The following is a 21,453-nucleotide window of genomic DNA, read 5'->3' as shown; positions in this document are numbered from 1 at the left end:
TCACCCAAATCCCCTTCTTACAAGTGTGCTTTAAAGCCAGAGGAAGAGATGGCACTGCACTGAAAACAGGAAAAAATTCCTTAGACTTGAAAAGCCAAAATTTTTTTTCCTATATGTTTGTATGTTTATATAAACCTTTTTGCCCAGAAACAACTCATGGTCTGGGTAGCACATGCAGTATATTGTCATATAAACATGGGAAAAGACCCCCGATATAGATCAGAAATTGCAACTTCCACAATTACATATAGGAAAATAGTCAACTAGCTAAAACTATCCAACTATAGAAGAAATAAAGGAGAGAAAAAAAAAAAAAAAAGATGCCAAATCAAATGTGTTAAAGATAGCCTTGACATCATAAAAACAATTTTTGCCCTAGTTCTAGTTTTATACAACAGTGTTAGTTTTAATTGTATGCAAAATCCCTAAGTGTCTAAAAGAAATGGTTTGAAGGAAGAAGACGGAGATATTTTTAAGGTTTCTCTGCAGTCATGCTTACCTTAAGTGCATTGTGTGAAGTCACACTGACTCGTCGTCTTCCTCCATCCTCCAGCTGCATTTCTGAGTACAGCTCTTCTTCATCTTCCTCCATAATATCAGACAAGTCAGAACCTCTGCTGCTCTCCGTATGGTACTCTTCACCATGGCAATAGTGAGGCTAATCAGCAGGGTGAGGGAGAAAAATCTTTACCGAGTGACATTGAAAATCTTTGTATACCACCAAGAAGGACCAAAAGCATTTCCTAGGTTTGAATTTCAAGCTAATACTACATATAAATTACATAATGCAGCTTGCTCCTCTGTTTTAGCAGACAGATCATATATAAAACTTTTTGCCTATTTATGCTCCCAATTCAAGAAATCCAATCTCAATCTCACAGGTGACCCAAAAAAGAATGTCTGCATTCAGAGCACCAAATCTAGTTTTAGTCTTGATCAAATTCGCATTATTTAAAGAAGTCCTTCATGCATCAGTAGACTTGCTGACCGCATTGTAAAAGCCCTAGGATAATTCACGTATCTTCTGTTCTTCACAGCTTTTTGTTGCAACACATTATAATTTAAAAGTGATCAGCACTTAACTATTGCAGGATGTTACCATCAGTGTATGATACAGCTAGCTAATGGATTCTGAAGTTTTCACTTGTGCAAACACTGTAGGAACAGACTGCTATGATCTTAATGTTTTTTTTTTTTTTTTTTTTTTTTTTTTTAAACCAATTCAATATTTCAAGTTCTTATTAACTTTCAATTAGTTGGAAGATAAAGAGGACAAAGTATGTCGTACTGAATTGCTATTGTTAAATAGGAGTGGCCTTGGTTAAACTTTTAAGCCAGAACATTACATTTAACAAACCAGATCATAAACCAAACTCATTGTACATTTTGTAACTGAACTAAACTCACTGCACATTTTGTAAGCACAGCATGATTAGATATATTAAAAAAAATGGGAACCACTGTACATGAAGATTGAATCAAATTCTGAAGCTGCATATTAAGTGCTTGAGCTTCTGTAGCGAACTGAACCAAAATTCCAGAAAGTCTCAAAATTGGTACAAAAATAATGAAGGCCATTGCTTTGACCCTTCAAGAAGGGAGGTCAGATGTTTGGCTAATAAGATTCTTTAACCATGTCAAGACATAATAAAATATATCTTTGCTAGGATTTACAACTCTCTTAAAAGTAATGTAAGAAATTCATGTTTGTTTCCAGCAGGATCAGACTAAAAGCTGCACAGGTGTGGAAAAATTCTTTTGGCAACATCTCTCTATTCCTTACAGCATTCAAAGTATGTATGTATGTTGCTGATTTTCTGCTAATTAGGATTTTATGTCTTTTATATCACACAGAAATCCTTCCCCCTTCCCTTTTTTTTTTCCTCACAGAATGCTTTCATATGCAAGAGTAATGCATGATACAGAAGAAGCTTAGAGCCCAAATGTGACATTTGAGTCACGTTTCTGTTCCATTTTTTTCTGTTTCCAGTGTTTAAGGCCACTGCTTGGGATAACAACCTATAGATGCATGGTGCCAAGCATTCAGTTCCCATAAAACAGCATAATGCTCCAGTAAGAGGACATTCACACACAGTTTTACCAGTATGACTACAATAATCAGTTGATACCCTGAATAGCCTGCTGAGCTTCACAAAAATACTTGTTTCATACCAGACAACTGACACAAGAAAAATACCAGGCTACTTACTTGCTTTCCAAGTTCTGACCCTTTCAGAAAATCATCAACTGAAGCCCCCCTCCTTTTGACATTAGGAGAATCATAGCCATCTTCCTCATCATCTGAGTTAGCATACTGGGCTGCATTGCTCCTTTCACTAAAAACACTTCTTCTCTCCATCTATCAAAGCAACAAAAAATGGAAAATTGTGAAGACTTGATCCTGCAACCAATGGAGAAATGGCAAATATAAGACATGAGTACTCAAGAACACAACATTTAAATATACTTGTGTCTTAAAACAATGTTAGTTTTCCTGACTCTAACCTTTTAGGAGCCTGCAGGAGTTTTTTGGTTGTATTATCACTCTCACTCTAAGAATGTTTTCATGTGACCAATAACACAGCTGCTAGCTTTCTTCCCTCTTCCACTGTTATCTTAAAATTCTCAGCATTATACAGTCAGAGGCTGCTAATGAAGACTTTAATTTCCCCCTTGGCTGAGGACTAGCAGAAGACCTAGTCACTCATTTCAGCATTTTTAAGCTCAGTACAAAAAAAAAAAAAAAAAAAAAAAAAAAAGCTATAGAATGAGAAAAAAGCTATAGAATGAAACTTTATCCTCTTCCTCTACTCACAGGTGACTCTTACCCCTCAGCTTCTGAATGCTGCTGCCTACTCCCATGACAAGGCCTCCTGAGTGTGCCATCTAACAGGCTGGATAGATGTCAGGGAGAGGACACTCAACAGTCTACTGCAAAGGGAGAATTGCTACTACTGGAGATCAAACATAACAAATATCACTGGTGGAATTTGATTTAAGGTAGAGTGAATCCATCTGTAAATTTCTGTCCAGATCCCTGGACATTTTCAGCATCACTAAAATTAATGTAAATAAGCATGGTTCAGAGCATATGCTATGTCAGCAACTTTCAAAAACAGAAAAAGCATTTCAGTTCTCTTTCTCTATGTTTGTTATATCAACTTTCATTTGAGTGCCAAAGAAACTAATTGTCTTTACTCTATTACATTTATCCCAGTTTGCTTTCCTTATAAAGAAAGGGGAGAAATACACCCAGAGATTATTGACCCAGAATTATCTAGCTTCTCAAAACTGGTATCATCACCTACTGGCTCAATTCTGTTCTGAAACAGAGATAATCAATACTGGCAGGCTGTTAAAACATGCATAAATGTCAAAGTAATTGGAATTATTCTGGAGATACAATGGGAGACCAAAGACTCCATATAACAACTCATGACATGAGTTGTTATGAAGGACAAAGAGAATTTATGAAAACTGACACCAGATCTTATCTTGAAGCAAGTAACTAGCAGTTATGAGCTGTGATGAGAAAATAACTGCCCAGAGACCTTTTCTTTTTTTTTTTTCTTCTTTTTTTTTTCAGAAGTAAGGCGCTCTGCATTTTCCAAAAACATTTCTAGTGATCAAAGGTCGATCAGTGCTTTTTATAGTTATGAGCATATTTGTGAAAGATGCCACAGAATTTTATCACACTGTTTCTTCTCAAACCACTGACCTTCAGTGTTTAGGAATTTATTAACTGCTCAGTCAGGTGTATACTACAAAGTTTTTTGATAGTAAGTGCTACAATGAATAAAGCAATTCCTAGAAGCAGCAAGAAAAATTTTGCCTTTACCCTATTGCTCTCTGCAACTCGTTGTGCAGCTTCTCTTGCCATGGCTTTTGCAACCGTATTTGGGACAGGTGTGCCTTGAGGTTGAGGGAGTATTCGGTTAGGTGATGGAGACCTCCTCCCCTGAAGAGGGCTGTGAAAGTTAGGGAGAGGTGGCTCAAGTGTGTGCCCATGAACAGGGGATGCCGAACGAGTCTGCTCCCATGACTCATCCATTTTTAAATGTGGATCTAAATGTTCTTCTTTGGTTTCTGGGGCTCCGGCACTTGCTAATGGCTTAGATTTGGGAGCAGTTCTGGGGTGAGGGGTTGGAGGCACCAGTAGGTCTGATGGAATGGCAGCAACAGTAGAGTCCACTGATTCCCCTTGTGCAGAGAGTGTTCGAACAGTAACTTCTTTTGCTTCCAGATTTCTTAGTCTCATTAACTCCACCAGTGTGTTCTCTGCTGTTGGAAAAATCACCTCCGCCACCTGGGTACACAAAAAAGCAACTTACTAGCATGAAGACATCTATTTCCCTCCCCTCATCACTCCCCTCAATGACACTGAAGTACAGCCTTCAAGGTCTTAACATGGAGTCAATTATTGCCAATACAGATTGAGCTTCGAGAGCTCACATTAGGTCTCCACACCAATTAGCACCAGTTGTCTTTAATCCTTTCAAATAATTTGTCCAAAAGATGAAGTGTGTATAAAAAGGGAGCTAGTGATTAAGTTAAGCACAAACAAAAGAATAGGTTCTACTGAAACGCAGGAAAACCCTGCACATATCCAAGTGCCATCACACATTTATTGCTGCTTTTACCTGTCAGTGGAAATTCACCTTATGTAGGTACCTGTAACACTGGAAGAACTTACCCGTTGACCTTTTACATAAACACCATAGCCTGTGACATTGGCACCATGGGAGGTCCCTGTTGCAGTCAGAGTTGGTGGTTTCCAGGACACCTGTACAGTTGCTGGAGTGGACCCGGCCCGGACAGTAACATCTTGAGGTGGAGCTGGGGGACCTAAAGATAGGCAAGATTGGTCACCTTTGAGCATTAGATCAGAGTTTGTACATCAGCTGATAATACTTGCGAGCTGGAAACTACTGATCTCAAAGCACTTATTTTTTCAAGAAGACAAAATATTCTTACTGCAGTTACAGTGTAGAAACAGAAGCACACACTCAGCAGATCATGGAGCTATAAACTGACCCTCAGCCTACAGCTATTAACTAAGTTATATTTGCAAGACAGTCTGTACTTGCACCTTGCTCAGGAACAATTTTTATCCCTTCAGGCTGCATAACTACTACTTGCTCTGAATGCAGAAGATGTGAAAAGGAAAACGTGGGGAGAAAAGTGCCTAGGAGTGGCTGAATTAAATTTTTTTAATGAAAAACTGCTGCAAGTGACAGCAAGTGACTTTTTGGAATATATCTTTGCACTGAATGCATATGGCATACTCAGAAATCACTTTTAAATTCTGTCTCATGACCGTCAGTGACTCCAAGCCAAGATTTGCAGGTCAGAAAGCACGTCGGCACTAAGGTGAGCTGTGGACTGCGAGCCAGAACCGTAACCTTTTCTATCAGCAGCATGTTGATGTAATGGGAAACTGGACTCAAAGACTCCTCTGCACTGAAAAAAATATGCCTGCTAACCTTTTAAGGCATTTACAGTACGTTTCGGTAATAGCACACCAAGTACATTCTTAATTAAAAGGCATTATTAACCTACTATAAATAGCACTACTTTGGACAGAAACCAAAGTAAAAACATCACAGAGATTATTAGTTCATGAATATTTCAGGCATCCTGTTCTGTTAATTTAACAGTCAAACACTGAGAAGTGTTTCATGCTAAAACATTTCAGATGCAGGTTTCCGCTGCAGTGATAGCTCTGGGTGATAGCTGGAAGATGATAAACCTTAGTTGCTGTGAGTTTGCTTTTGCCACTGAACTAAGCACCAACAATTTTTGTTCATTTACCAAGAGAGAAAGCTATAAATACTACAACTGTGTGCATTCATTGCTACCAAACAGATCATGACACAAGCGTTAATATTAAACAAGCCTCAGCTTCTAGATAAAACCATCAGTGCATTTCAGTAGGTTTTTTTTTCACCGAGTTTCATCCTTTGCCATGGATCCAAATCCTTCCGCAAGGATTTGCATGGAAACACAATTCTGGTCATATTCAGGACACTACTTTTTTTTTTTTTGCCTGTACCATTAGTTGCACCTACAGTGTATTTTTAACTAGCAAGGCCAAAGCACATAAACTGGTCTAATACTATTATTTCCTAAGACAAAGATTTTGATTTAGGGTTCAATTTCATCTTCCCTATTTTATTTACAGCTGGCATGCCCAACATACAGAAGAGTTCCTCAGTTTACAGGAGAGAATGTATATGATCTAATCCAGGATCTCATCTCTGACAATGACATTCATCTGCTCCCACAGTAGAAGGCACCTTCCTCCCTTTTCTCCCTCTCTTGCCCTCACACCTCCCAAAAAAATCAATATCCAGGGAGTCTCTCTCTACTTTTGTAGGCTGTAACAGAGATTGGTTTAATAAACTGTAATGCTTCTCAACAGAGAATAATTCATTGTTGCTTTATCATGCTTTAGCAACTAGAGGGTGATGCAGCATGTTAAGCAGTTAGCCTGAAAAAACCTCACTCATTTAATAAATTTAAGCCACCATCTAAGGCAGTATATCCCAGGTTATGCAGAACATATACCTAGTTTAAAATGCCCTTCTATTAGCAAATGCTACAATAGCACCACCACTTAACCCACTGAAATGATTTAAAATAAAATAGTAAATGCCTGAACTGAGGACATTTTTACTGAGCCTATAAATAAGCAGCATCAAAAGCAGTAGACATACAAGCTTAATTACTTCTCTAAATTCAACCATCTTGCATGTCTCCTTACATATAAGTCTTGCAAGGCAAGGAAGAGACCAGAACTAATTTATCCCCCTTCGCTGGAATCAAATCCCAGCAAAGTCAATTAACCCATTGCACAATACATGTTGTTGGAATTTTAGTCACCAGGAGTCACTTGTGCTTTACTGTCCCTGCTTCAGAGGCATTCAGTGCTCTGAAAGTCTAACTATATAAGGAGGCTTCTACTTGTCCTTGATTAGATGAATCTATAAGAAGAGATGTCCGAAATTTTCAGGTATTGCAATATATCCCCAAAATTATGACATTACCCTTTAAATGTACTACATTATTTCATCTCTAGTTTTCAATGCTACATCACTGTTCTTAAATAGTGGGAAAAGACTAATAACACTTTACAACATTTCTAATGTAAAAGCAAGTTGGGGGAAAAAAATCCCTTTCTTTCCAAAACATGACCAATTTGTTACCTTTAACAATTCATATTATACTTCTGATCACAACCACACAACCAAAAGATATTTGAATCCCCTTAAATCACTGCATAATCCGCTATGCTATCCATAATGCTTTTCATTACAGAAGAGAGTCGGGTCATCCCTGTAAAAAGTGCATTCAGACACACAAACAACATACAGATAATATTCTAGAAGTAATAACTGTTTATTTCCAGCACTGTCCACACCAACAAAAATAAATAATTACCAGAACTAGTATAACTAGACTAATTAAAAACAAATTGAGATTATTCTGATAAAAATTAGCATGTGATCCATAATGGAGATAAACATGTCTTTCCCTAGTTTATCTCTCCAGAATGTACCCAGGAACCAGGAGGAGAATAAAACAGGAGAGGAATTAATTATAGATACCATAAAGCAATCTAATAATCTGCAGTCTTCCCATGAATGTGACAGTGATTACAGTATAAAGCTAAAGGTTAGGTTAATTTATTTAGAATTTTTCAGAGAAATCTAACTGCAGAGTTTTGGGGTAGGAAGAAAAATATCAAACCTGCTGGCAATGTAGAAAATTCCACAAAGGCTTCCTTTTTTTCTCGTTGTTCTAGGGGAAGCTGCCAGGGCATCTGATGGGGCTTCGCCATGACCTTCACCTTGTAAGCCATATTGGGTTTCAAATTAAAAAAATGGTACTTGTAGCTAGCAGCCTTGACAATGTCAAATTCTTCTTCATTAAGAAAGATGACATGGCTGTAGTTACTATTTGTAGGGAGCCAGGACAGCTCAGCAGAAATCTGGGTTATGTTGTCCACTTTAAGATTAGAGGGGGCTACAATTACGTCCTTCCCAACTAACAAACTGCACTGCAGTTCGTCCGAGTTACCCTTGTTTGTAATGCTCTGAACTGATATTCGGTATGTACAAGTAGAAATGTTAAGCTTTTCTATAAGGGCTTTCGTTCTGCTTCCCAAGGCTATGTTCATCCGTACTTCTTTGTCAACCAGAACATTATAGCTGCTAATGGTTCCCCATCCGGGTGGCACTACCGGTGGCTCCCAGCCCACAATAACACTTTTGGCTAGTTGTTTAATAAGGGTGATTTTTCTAGGATAAGGCACAATGTCTTCTCCAATTTCATCGATGTTCACATCCAGAGTCCCTGCGCCATTGCTGATTATGCTAGAGTCTATGTGACTTGGTGGACTTATCTCTAGGATGTCTCCTTCTAAAGTAGAACCCGAATGGTTGATAAAATTCTGATCTTGTTCACTGCTTAACGTGCTTGATAAACGGGTCTCGTTGTCTTGAACAAAATCCACAAAATTTGAAGGGACTAGTCCTCTCTGTCCATCTAGGAGTTCCCCTGGTGAGAGAGAATAATGTCATTAAAGTCCTCGAAGTGCATTTCTCCTGCACATTAATGACTTGCAATAAGTAGATAAGGAAGAAGATACAGATGAAAGCTATACATAAACAGCATTCACAGTTAGAGAAAGTAAGGTTTCAGTGTAGCAAAAAAATAATAATAATAATAATAATAAAAAAAACAACACAAGAGAACTCACAGTAAGTTTTCTTGTCACCTTAAATCTTATCTTTCAAGTAGGAAAAGCTGACAATATAAAATATCTTATAATTAGCTATGCCTGCAAGGAGTGGTTTTGCCAGTGCAGAAACTCTGTTAATTAACACAAAGATGATAGGGGTAATTTTAGCAACTGATTTTGTAGTAGATGAAGGAAAGCACATGGAGTGTATTTAACACTGATTTGAATCTGCATCGTTTAGCATGAATTTACAGATTAAAAAAAATAAATACCTTCATAAAAACCATCTTCATCCATATCGCCATACACATAAAGGTACTTTCCTGCCGTAAGGGGGAGCTCTGCTTCTGGATTTTCATTTGGTCCATCGAAAGGGTTGTAACTGCAAAGGAATAGAGATGAAAAATATGCGTGTTCATTTACAACCACCACATAACTGAATCCTAATCAGAAGAAGGTATACACTTCTAAGGGTGCATTAGATAATAAGTCGTTGGTTTGCTGTTTCTGATTACCTTCTGAAACATATTTTGAACGGAGTCTAGGTGAGTTTGTTGTACTGCCTCTATGAACTGTATTGCCAACAAACTGCCATGAAACACAACATATTCACTTAAACACTATACACTTAAAATCACATCCTTTTCCAGAGAATTTACTCACATTTTTTTTCCACTTAGATCTCTTTGAATACCCTGGCCTAAATCTTTATTAAAAAAAATAAAAAATAAAAAATAAAAAAAATTAAGGAGATCTCATTTGGGACATCTCTTCCAATCCGCATCTTCTGTTTGTTTTATATGACGGTCTTTTACAAAAGTTATTAAATTTCAACAGAGACAAATTAAATAGAGACAAAACCAGTAAGCTACAGCTAAAGCAAGCTACTCATAGACAAAACTTGTTAGAAGTGTTTGAATCCATATTAATCTCGAAGCATGAATGCAGCTTATGAGTTAACTACAGGCAGATAATATTTTTTTGCTGTAAGGTGTTGTAGAAAACAGGCCTGGCCAGGAGACTGAAATGTCATTTGGCACCAGCAGTGTATCAGTGCTTAAAAGAGCATCCACATGTTATAATTGTTCTAGTAATCTTGAATAAATATTAGAATCTGTTTAAAATCATCCTGAAATATAAAACTATAAGACAGCAGAATTGCTGATGACAGTAGATGCAGTGATACGGTTATCCTCAGGATGCAAATGCTCCCAAGGATAACTGCATTTTCTCAGAATTGAAGTGTGTGGAAATGTGTTTTGCAGCCTTGGCAAACAGGAAAGGGGGCTGCTATCTACAGCAGTCTCAAGCTTGGTTTACAGTGAAAATAACTATTTTCTGTTTTTGTAGTCTTATGCTATTAGAACCAAGTGAACATCAAATACTAAGGAATTCAGCTGACCAATTATTTATTACCTGCCAGCTTTGGGCTGTATCCCCTGAAAAGCCTAGTTTATCTAAATCTAACAGACAATCATCTCTGCATGCTGCAAGGCACACTGCTCCCTCCCTTATGCTGTAGAAGTAGACTCACAGCCCAAAGGAAGCAGGGACATAGCTCTGTTAACCTACCTCCCAAAAGCGAAACAAAGTCATGTTGAATATTACAACTATGTATTATATGTGCAATGAGCTGGTTTTGTTACCTATAACGGGCAATACAAAGATGGACTTTCCCAGAATATCTCTGCTTTGAGGTATTGGAATTCTGATCATTATCCATCTGTAAAGAAAACAAAACAAAGATTTCTAAAAGATGCATGCACCACTTTTATATCAGACAATATAAATCTGACAGAGAATGTGCAACATTAAAAAAAAAAAAAAAAGAAATTCTAATATAGAACAGAATTAGGCACTTTTGCATAGTAGGTCTTAGGCTATGAAGGAATTGCAATTCAGATTCTAGCATGGCATAGAAATCGAGCTATTTCTTGATATATTCCAAAGATTCAGATGATGTTTCTGAGTCTGGATATTGATTTTCCTCAAAAGCTTGCAAAATCAACCCAAATGTGGATTGGTTCTTTGTCATTTGGTAAGTAGAGATGCATGAAGATGTCATGTCCACTCACTTTCATGTTGCTGACTGAAGTTACTTAACCATACTAGCCTCTGACCATCTCACCCTCCTGACAAAGCTTTTAGTGAAGTCTTTATTAAAATACAAGAAACTCAGTTACTCCAGAGTGACCTATCATAGATGATATATCTAGTGTTTCATAATACAGCTATGTAATTATACAGATGACCTAAAATGATACTCTACTATTTTAATTAGAAAACTACCATAGCACCGTGATACTAGTAGCTAAATACTTGAGACAAATGATGAGTTTCTGAGCTGGTGCGAGTGTCAGTTTCCACATAGCTGGAAACAATGAATATCACATAAAATACAGTCCCCTTTCCAATCCAATCCAATCTGCAGCAGCAGCAACTGTTGAATTCCACACTTTCTATTATCTGAAATCACATTCCCTCGACCTGCTGGACAATCACCTCCCTTGACCTGTTGGCCACTCCTCTGTTGATGCAGCCCAGGATGCTGTTGGCCTTCTGGGATGCAAGCATGCACTGCCAAGCTCATGTCAAGTTTTCATCCACATTTCCTAATGATTTTATTAACACACTCTCCTTTGGGTCTGAATACTTGTAAAAAAGAATGGAACTTAATTTCTGTGTGCTTGCATAAGGTAAGTATGTATCACATAATTACACTCAAGACAGCACACAAAGAACAATTCTGCAAAAGAGGGCTTGACATTCTCAGTGAGAGATAACTCAAAAACAATAGAAAAAATGAATTAAATTTGACATGCATGTCTTCTGTTCCTTGCTGTTAGTTCTGCTTCCCTAAATCTCATTGCTAAGCTGCTGTTTCTGGTTTGACTACTTCGGGCTGCTTTTTCTGTGGCCTCTACAAAAAGAAGTGAATGTTCCACATTTCATGGTGGTAAGGACACATAATATATTTATTTGTGGATAATCCATAGTAACAACCATGGAATTTCTACTGTACTAAAATCTAATATGTTGTTGAATATCCTACACCATACTCAGTCTTGCGATCCATTTAAAATCATTTGGATTTTATCAATTTTCAGAGGTTCAGTAGCAATGAACATAAAATAGTAGAGAATATTCACACAGTTTCAATTTATTTACTTCTGTAAAGATAAAAATGGGAGTCAGGACTGTAAGCTGAGGGTACAAAGTAAAGATAATTTCTTCATTTCTGTTTGCCCACATATAACAGGCATATAATATTTAATATATAATATTATACCTTTCTATAAAGCTTTCAAAATGTGTCCTATACCTTCTTATATTTAAAATTTTCCCTAAATATCAACAACCAACTTGTCACATTGTCTTTGTAAAGTTCTTAGGAGTTTCCCACTGGCTTTCTACAAGAATTCTACTAAAAACTAGAAAACCTTTTTAAGAAGGACCTCTCAAAAGTACAATTAAATACAAGTTGGAAAGTTGAATAGCGTAAGAGTTTAGATTAAATGCTCCAAATTAGTTTAGAAGAGTGTTTAGAAACTGCTTATAGCAGGTGGTATGAGCCTAGTTGTGGTGAGAAAATTAACACGTCATGAAAACCAGGCAAAGAACAAGTACTGCAAAATGAGCCACTTCTCAAGCCTAAAGCACACTTGCCTTGACAGGGCACTGGTCAGAATTGCTCTTTTACATGTAGATACCAAGGCTTTATCAAAGTCACACATTTTGGTATATACAATAATAATAATATACCTTTGTAACAGACATACACCAAAACAGACACAGACAGAAGTACTGACCTGCACCTTTTAAGCACACAAGTAATGCAGAACTCTGAATGCAAGGATGAGATTTTCATAGAAGCCTAAGGGTCTCACACATGCATTTGTCATACCATGTAACTAGCATATCAACTAAGACTTTGAAAAGTTCAGTGAAATTCCCACTGGTCACATTCACAATTTGTCTCAGACAATGAGAATATTCTTGTCTTTTCAAAGGAGATGGATGATCCCACATCAGTCCCTGGAGAAGAGATCCTGGCCCCATAACACACATTTCCAGTAACAAACTTCAAAAGACTCACATCTGAATCAAATCTGCATCTTGGGGCACCAGATCTTGACTTGGACAAGAATGTAGGTTTGACAGACAATTGCTCTGGTTTGTCTCCAGATATTTGAAGAGGTCGTATAAATTCTGAAATCACACAACGACTTCCAGAAGGACTTTCATGACCTGGCAGTGAAGAAAACACATGAAAGAATAAATAATTGCTTTCAAGAGAAACATTTCCAACTAATAACAAGAAGAGAGTTATTTTCTCCTCCTTTTAGAAATCATTCTAGAAAAACACTAGGGTAGGTAGAGTGAAGACAAGAAAAGTAGCTAAGCCTACTACTTCACAGCCTTTTGACAGATTACATAAGTCAACATTATGTAGTGGAACATCATGTAGATAGTGAGGCTATTTTAATTCAAAAAAATAAAAGTTAAAGCTTTCCATAATGCAAAGAATTCTGTTTTAGTTCTGAGCACCTTGATATCTTTGGAGAAGTAAAGTAATTTGCCATGTCGTTGAACATGTTCAGGACTAGAAAGCTACTGTTGGAACCCCTCTATTTCTTTTGGTGACTCTCTCATATTCTGGAAAATAAAATCAAGTTGTGCAATTATCTTCAAAGAAAGTGACTGACATGTAAGTCATTTGGTTGGCAGGATATTTATTTTGAAATGAAGGGAAGTATTTTGGCATGCTGCGGGGCCAATAAGTTCCAAGAATACCTGTTGCATATTTCTTATGAGTACCTCATTAACACCAGTACTAAACACACAATTAGATCATATTGCCATCAATTATTTTTTTTTAAAGAGAAACTATGAAAAAGAAAACATCTCCAAATACTTTATATATATATATATATATATATATTATTGTGCTTTTTAAACACACTTAAAAATAAAGACAATATATACTGCACATTTAAAGGACCTAAGGAGAAAGGCTTACAAGAGGCTGAACACACTAATCTCCTATTGTCTAAAGTGAAAACTAGACCTAGTGGTGAGGAGACATACGTAAAAAGAACAACTTCATTAAGGTTGCAAGAGAACCTAAAAAGGTGAAATATAAAATATTTTCACAGCTTTCCTCCTTCACTATTAGGTTAGTCCCCAAACCACGTGAAAAGAAGCAGAAAACTGTAAACTGAGCATAATTATACCCGCAGCATCAGCAGAAGTTATATATAGCAAAGTCTGGGGCATTGCTGACACAATCAGATATCCAGGGTGTCTTCTCTCCTCTTCACTTTTTCTCATTAACATAACAAGTCTATGCTCTAATTTTTCAGACCATAGATATGTGCAGGTTTGGTATTTCCTCTCCAGTTCTGCCAGAAGTCTGGACAGCAAAGTTTTGCTACTGAATTGCAAACTTCCTAGACACGTCACCTGGAATTAACACTGGAACTTCTTTATTCATTTTGCAGAAGACCATAACCTCCAAAACATAACATCAGAGTTTTTTTTTCTGGTGTGCTCCTTAGTCCAAAATGATTAATTTTTTTTCTGCATTAGTGTAATTTACAGCAAGACAGCTTAAGCACACTGACAACAGGGAAATGTACCAGTCACCATACAAAAGATTTATTACAATCAGCCCTGCTTGCAGCAGTCCTCAGGCTGGTAAAGGCTGCATATTTTGTTCTTGGAACCTTTCTCACATGTATAATAGAAAAGTCATCCCTGTTAAGAAACCTTTAGACAATTTAGCTCCTTCTGTTTGCTGTTAATGTGCTTGCCATATCAGCCTGTCAGAGCCAAGCCTGTAAATAATTGTTCCAACTGTGATTATTCATTCAAAGGAAACTGCTGTTTGGTCTCATACCTCCTGGCTTTGTTACTAAATTTGTTGCACTACATACAAAGTGTGGAGAGAGATTCTTAGAAAATCTAGCCCTTGCTTTGCTAGGATGATTTTCTTCTTCAGCCAAGGCAATTCATTGAGATGTATGGGCTTGAACAACAGTATGAATATGGAGGAATGAGACCAATTAAAACTCTTAAAATTTGTTCTTTCACTGGAAACTAATTAAAAATGCATCTTTGCCTTTATATTTGCATTGTGGATAAAACTAACACTTAAAAAAAACACCAAGGTACTAGTTCATAAGAACATCCAGAAGCTTCTAGAAATGTCTCTTTTACCTCTAAATTTTAGGAGAATTAAAAAGCCATGTGCTTTTTTTTTTGTTTTTTTTTTGTTTTTTTTTTTTTTTTGTGTGTGTGTGTGTTAAGTCTTGTAAAATCCATATGCCATCAAAATGGCCATTACTAGCAACAACCTGTCAAGGAAATCTGAACACCCCTCCAAGGAAAGAGGCAAAGAAGAACTCCAAACTTAATTTAAATGTCTCAGGCAGAACTGAAACTGACCATAGCTGAAGTACAATTAGCCTCTCCATTTTATTTGTGGGACTGCTGATTCATTATGAACTACCTAAATTATCTAGATAGGCCATTTAAATGCACCCTTTATCTGATGAATAATAAATCTTGAAGGTTTTTGTATTGGGTTGTGACATTATTATATGCTCAGAGGGAACTTTTTATGTTCTAATCTATTCTGGCTAGGTTTATTTCATTTCCTGATACATTTAAAAATTGTTAATTAAGGCAAAGCAGCTGGTCATAAACTGATCTCATTTCCGTCATTTGCTTTGCTTTGAAAGCTGTCCTTGTGTTTCCTCATGTGCTCTTTCTTCCTTACACATAATAAAAATAATTACACTTCTGGTTTGAAGAACTTGCTTTAGCATTACCATCATTATTCTGAAATAGTTGATTTCAATAATTAGACATTCTACCCACTTGCTTAAACATTATTTTCTTGTTATCATTGTATTCATACTGAGAATGAATATTGTCTAAGGATTTCTGATGTTTATACTACAGTGCTGCAGGCCCTGAATTCTAAGTAGTATAAAAATCAATAGGTTATGAAAAAAGGCTTTGAGAGCAAGGCCTTTAAGTGACTTCAGTACATACCTAGCTGTGTTCCGTGTTTCCAGTCCAGATCTTTTTTCAGGATTTTTGTTTATTTTGTTTTGAAGGTTTTATTAAAAGTTGTTTCTATTAGCAGTTATAGAATAAATACTACATAGTGTGTTAAGTTTGAGTCAGGACCTCAGAATGTTTAGTTGATTTTTATTTGAGGACTGAGGACTATTTAGATCAACTCCAGAGATAAAGACTGGACCTTCACAAGCTGCCTAAACAACATTTCAGTACTTAATTACCTTTCTAAAAATATGTCTTGCTTTGAAAATCCTACCCTTAGGGACATGAAGAGCTAATCCTGTTGTTATTAAGGAAATTTCTGCTAAATTCTTACAGCCATCAGGTAACATCTTGTGAATTCTCTATTTAATGCACTTTAATATCCACTTAGGTAAGATTTGCAGCTCCAGAAGAGCCTTTTAAGCTTATATATACACCACAGTGGGTGAGACTGCAAACAGCTATAATTTTGTGTTTTAAAAAACTAAGCCATATAAAGTACAGAGTCACTGAAGCAAAATAAAAGAAGGATGTCACCCTGGTTTCTTCTGACTTGGTTTCACACTGAGTGTGGCACCCTTCACCAAAAATAACTGCTCATCTATAGTGATATGGAAATGATTTGTGATTTCTAGGCCCTACACCTCACAATTTTTCTAGAAGCTTAACAAGATTAAATAAAACAAATAAATGCAGACTATTTTGTTTGTCTACTTCCTCTTTATATTTATCCTAAAACAATTTCAGGGGAATTTGTAAGCTATGGAAATTATCTGATAACAGGAAACTATAAGTGTTTCTTTGTAGAATAAGTAGTAAAAATTATTCTGTCATGGGTGATACTGAGCTAAGTATCACCTGCTTGTGAGAACACTTCTCAGCCCTGATAACAACATAGTTATACACAATCTAAAAATGTACATGCAGGTTCCTTTCAGGTGTCCTCAGGTAACTTCTTGCCTTGAAACTTTTTATGAATAATGAATTGTTAACAAAGATGTGTGGTCTGGAGGAGCAGTTGCCTCTGGCAACAGGCAATTATGACCTGGTGAAAATTCAACACAGAGCCTGTCAAAACACACACTGAGCTGAGCATACTAGGTACTTTATGCATAAAAACACCAATACAGATTTTTTTTTTTTTTTAACTTTACATTCTCCATTTCTTTTAAAACTTATATCAACAATGGTGTAACTTCTCAGTTTCTGAAATACCCAGTATTTAAGTGTTCAAATACCAATTTAAACATGCTTAAAATTTTAAACACATTTGCACAGTTTAATAAACAACTATGGGTATTATTCCTCCTCAGGTGTGTTAAAATACATCCCATGAAACTCCTTTTCAACCAAAACCACTTTGTGGCAGAATTTGTGTTTAGACAGACAGTGTTTGCTTCTGTCAAAAATTTATTTTATATTTTAATTTCTTTTTTTTTTTTTAATGGAGAAGTCTGTACTTTCTGCTGAAAAAATGCAACTAAACCAAAAACATTTTCATATTTATAAAAATATTCCATTAAGTTTTCCCATTTTCTGCTTAGCACTATCTACAAGTTTTTTTTAATGTAATGGGTAGTGCATTGTGTCTGTTTTTGATTTCCCTGTGAATTGTTACTTCAACAAGATAGCAGACCAACTCCTGCCCCTGAAACTTTAGCAAAGTTTTAACAAAATTTTCCAACAAAGCCTTTATATACTGTTAGTCTTTCTACTTTCAACAGAAGTAGATCTTTACATAAGGAATACATCATTTTAGCATTGAACAGGTTTCTTACTGCTACACCTAACAATGAGTAGAGAGAATTCTGCTACTTGAATAAATCCAGAACAATCTCAGTGAAGGTCTAAGAAATACTCTGAAATTTAAACAAGTCACTAAACAGGATCAGGACCAAATTCTATCTTCCATTTATATAATCAAACTCTATTTACACCATTGAGTTGCTTCTTAAAACCTACAGGACAGATCAGACACCAGTTGATCTTAGAAATCTTTTCCAATCTTAGTGATTCTATGATTCTGTGAAACAAAATGCACGTTCTTACCTTTGCCTATAGAAGTGGCTATTCCATTCACTAACTGGGATAGAGATTTACTGGGAGAACCAGGAATATCTGAGGATGCTACTGTGTTACTGCTCAGGAGATCAATCTTCCCTGCTTGCTGCCGAAACTTCTCCAGCTCTCTGGACAGGAGGTTAAATTGTTCACTTTGTGTCCGGCATTTTTCCTCTAGCTCTCGGACCTTGGCCTGCACAAGCAAGACATAACACAGACATTTGTCTGATATCAGAGCAAGTTATGAAAGGATTTGATTTTCCAAAAGTACCAGGATAGGCAAACTATTTGGGATAAAAACACCCATTGTTTTTTGTTGCCCCCAGTTTTTGTCCCCCTAAGTTCTCACTCATATTTAGAACAAAACCTTTTAGTAACTCTTCAATATTGAGGTAAATATTCTTCTCATCCCCAATTCCCAAAGTGGAAATTTCTCATCATAATTTTTGGCAGTGCTAAGAACATCACTGCCAAGAACACCTGCAAACAGAACGTATGGCATTGTGACATACACACGTATCTGAATGTCACTTTTGTATATTTTTCCAATGTTTTCTAAAACCCAGGTACTTTTCTGAGGTTTGCCCATCCTCAACTATTAAGTTGAAGAATTCTGAATCGCTAGGTAAACTTTAATATATTAGAAACCAACAAGAACAGCAAAAAACATTGGATCATGCAGAACGTGGGACTAGCTACTGGCTGAATTCCCTTTCAAAAATAATGCTCCTCACTGTATGTGCCAAACCACACAGAAGTAATTCAGACAGCAGCCAAGGGAAGATTGTTTGCAAGCTTGGAAGAAGTATAAAAATGTCACTGTGGGCAAACATTTCATTTCTGTTATAATTTTGAGGCATCAGGAAATAACAAAACGGAACTTAAAAGATAAGCTTCTGTGATGACTTGCAAAATTTGCCTACATACTGTTTAAGAAATCTTCACATGAAAAAAATGGATGGTGTAACTGAAAGGAAAGATGCCCTGGATGAAAAGAATTACAAATGGCATGGGAATTCAGGATTTTTTCTACAGCTTTAACTCAAAGTAAATTTAAGAGTGGCAAAGACAGTGAAACATGAAAATACCTTTCATTTTATCCAAATCTGCACATTTAGTGTACCAGCTAAATTAAGAATATATTAATGATTTTAATATAGCACATTTAAATTTCAATCTGCATCTATAAACAGCCTGCATATCTGCTTGCATACACTATAAGGTGTTCTTGATGAGTACAAACAGAAATCAAGATTTCCCAGAAGGCTGGGAAAGATCACATTAATTAACGCCTGTTGAGAAGACTGAAGAATTAGCAAAACTCCTGAGAAATTCGCTTGTGAGGTCTGATTTTCACACAGGGGAAAGCAGTTGGTCTGTACTCCGGAAATGTGCCAGAGAGACTACTGTTTGTGACCTAGGGAGCACCCATGGCTCACATGCTGTGACCTTAACACTGCAAGCAGAAGCAGCTCAGAAGCAGTAATAGGGTCCTTAAATGGAAAGCTCATGCGTTAGATCCTAATCTGATGCTTCATGATGAAAAAACATCACTTTCCTTCATTAAAACCCCCTTTATAATATTTAAACAGCCTATTTAAACAGCTGTGCTAACAAAGGAAGGCTGGATATCAATTAGGTTTATTCAAGTGTGCTAAGGTTTCTTTTTCTTGGAAGAGAAAAATTTTCTCAGTTCCTATGAGGAGGAAAAATGCATGTAATACATATGAAGAAAACTACACATATTACATAACACCAATAGAAGGATCTTAGCACAACTAAAGATAAACAAAACACTCCTTATAGTCCCCAGAAGAACATATGAATCCAAATTTCCTCACTAATGATTGTGCGTTTGCTTGTTCCTTTTTTGGAATAAATACATTTTTAAAGCTACAATAAATTTTGAGGATGTATTTTCTTTGTACTTATAAAAACACAAATTAATATAGTTCTGCTAAAAAATTCTCAGTGTATATGACTGACTATGAAATGGAATGTAGTAAGATAGAGAAGAATTGTGCGACTTTTACACAAATATTAAATGCTTTGTTTGATTTTATCTTTTATCTTTTCACTGTGGTTTTCAGCAACTGAAATGTGAGTCCTTGCTACTTGTCACTTTGTTGCACAAATAAGACATCTATATACAATTTTAAAAGAATATTAAATAGACAAAGAAATAAAATGCTTTGGATTTTTAGATCCCTCTCTTTCCAACAGAAAGTTTTAGGACAAGCTATTCAGCTCTCTAAAAATACACATAGACCTTTCTGCATGAAGTTATGGAAACTCTAGCATAAGATAAAAAATAAAGACATCATGACCCCAACAAGATGCTAAGGCTGCCTTAGAAACATATTTTTGAAAAAAAAATATATATATATATTTAAGAACTGATTTGCATTGCAGTATGTACCAAAAGTATGTCACTTTTCTTTTGATCATCTAGAATCTTTATCTAGAGTTGTCCTCTCAGGATAGTATGAAGCCTGAAAGAAAAATGCCTTTACTGCTTTTTTTAATCAAGCTTGTGAGTTAGAAGTGAGCACAAATCTGGTGCTGTATAAAAGAAAAATTACCATAAGATCCACAATAGTACAGAAGTAACAGGAGGCATCCCTGTATCCATCTTTGTTTCCTGATTCCAGAGAGGTGTTTGGTTCATTTTTAATTAGCCAGACTCACTTCTCTATAGAAATCAACGTGCTCATACATATATGAAATGATGCACAATGAAATGAAGCATGTGCTTGTATTCTCAGAAGCACTGAATTTGTACTCTTTATCATGGCACTGCCCAGATAGTCTCAATAAAAATAGTGCAAAAGTGTCACGTCTACCAGATCTCCCTACAACTGAACCTACCTACAGCAATCCTTGTGTGACAAGACATCCTCACTGCAGACCATACTGAATGTACTTCACTTATGACTGAGTTATGAGAACTTAAATTTCTCATAAAATACACAGTGCTAAACAGCTTCTTAAACATAAAATCAAGCAGACTTCATCTATGACAAGACAGATATTGTTCACACAAGACAGATAAGATGATGAGCAGCTTTCCAGGTGGATAGCTTGAATTCAGACTAGTATTTTATTTCATAGTTTAACTGTTTATGTAGCAGGAATGGCTTTCAGTAGGTGTCTAAATAAATCAAGCCAAGGTGAAAATATGGCATAAAGTTGTCTTTGTATAAACAATGAAATGATCTGAATTCAGGTAAAATCCACACAGTCTGAAAGCTACAATCTTGAATAAACTATCAAACCATTCTTAGTGGGCATGCTCACAAGAAGTTCACTTTCAGAAACAGTATTTGTTTCTTCATTAAATCATGCCATATTTGGAGGTTAATCTCTTGTATAAAAAAAAAAAAATCTGTTTTCAGCAATTCGGTATCAGGCCAATCAATACCAAGCATGCTTGCATAACAATGGTTTTAGCACACATGCCATGGAAGGTTAGGTAGGACTATCATACTTATTTTACAGGGAAGTGCAGGATTTGGGACAGGGAATGGAGAATAATGCCCTAAAATACCTGCATGCTGTCCAGCGTGTTCTGGATGAAG

The 21,453-nt window shown here is 36.3% G+C and overlaps 1 protein-coding gene and 1 long non-coding RNA gene across 22 annotated transcripts in view; one reads left to right on the top strand and one right to left on the bottom strand.

Annotated features, from left to right (window-relative positions):
- The window catches only part of RIMBP2 (RIMS binding protein 2), a 158,857-nt gene that overhangs the window by 24,305 nt on the left and 113,099 nt on the right, over positions 1–21,453 (bottom strand). For 13 of the 21 annotated variants that reach the window (XM_021271355.4, XM_038187705.2, XM_038187707.2 and 10 more), the window contains 10 exons: positions 21,423–21,443; positions 17,864–18,068; positions 12,840–12,991; positions 10,390–10,466; positions 9,016–9,125; positions 7,750–8,559; positions 4,694–4,845; positions 3,839–4,306; positions 2,210–2,359; positions 500–658 (listed from right to left, as the gene is read on the bottom strand). In XM_021271355.4, the coding sequence (XP_021127030.1) occupies positions 500–658; positions 2,210–2,359; positions 3,839–4,306; positions 4,694–4,845; positions 7,750–8,559; positions 9,016–9,125; positions 10,390–10,466; positions 12,840–12,991; positions 17,864–18,068; positions 21,423–21,443 (2,304 nt within the window). The remainder of the gene's footprint in view (positions 1–499; positions 659–2,209; positions 2,360–3,838; positions 4,307–4,693; positions 4,846–7,749; positions 8,560–9,015; positions 9,126–10,389; positions 10,467–12,839; positions 12,992–17,863; positions 18,069–21,422; positions 21,444–21,453) is intronic. The other 8 variants (XM_021271356.4, XM_072024459.1, XM_072024460.1 and 5 more) reach the window with 1 other exon arrangement.
- Positions 1,718–6,421, top strand: LOC139998819 (uncharacterized). The gene is made up of 4 exons (XR_011803803.1): positions 1,718–1,793; positions 2,818–3,000; positions 5,120–5,370; positions 6,182–6,421. It is a non-coding gene; the product is annotated as an uncharacterized lncRNA (long non-coding RNA).

This window comes from Anas platyrhynchos, chromosome 16 (assembly GCF_047663525.1).
Source record: "Anas platyrhynchos isolate ZD024472 breed Pekin duck chromosome 16, IASCAAS_PekinDuck_T2T, whole genome shotgun sequence".
NCBI lineage: Eukaryota > Metazoa > Chordata > Aves > Anseriformes > Anatidae > Anas > Anas platyrhynchos.
This window is presented reverse-complemented; position numbering and strand designations above follow the sequence as displayed.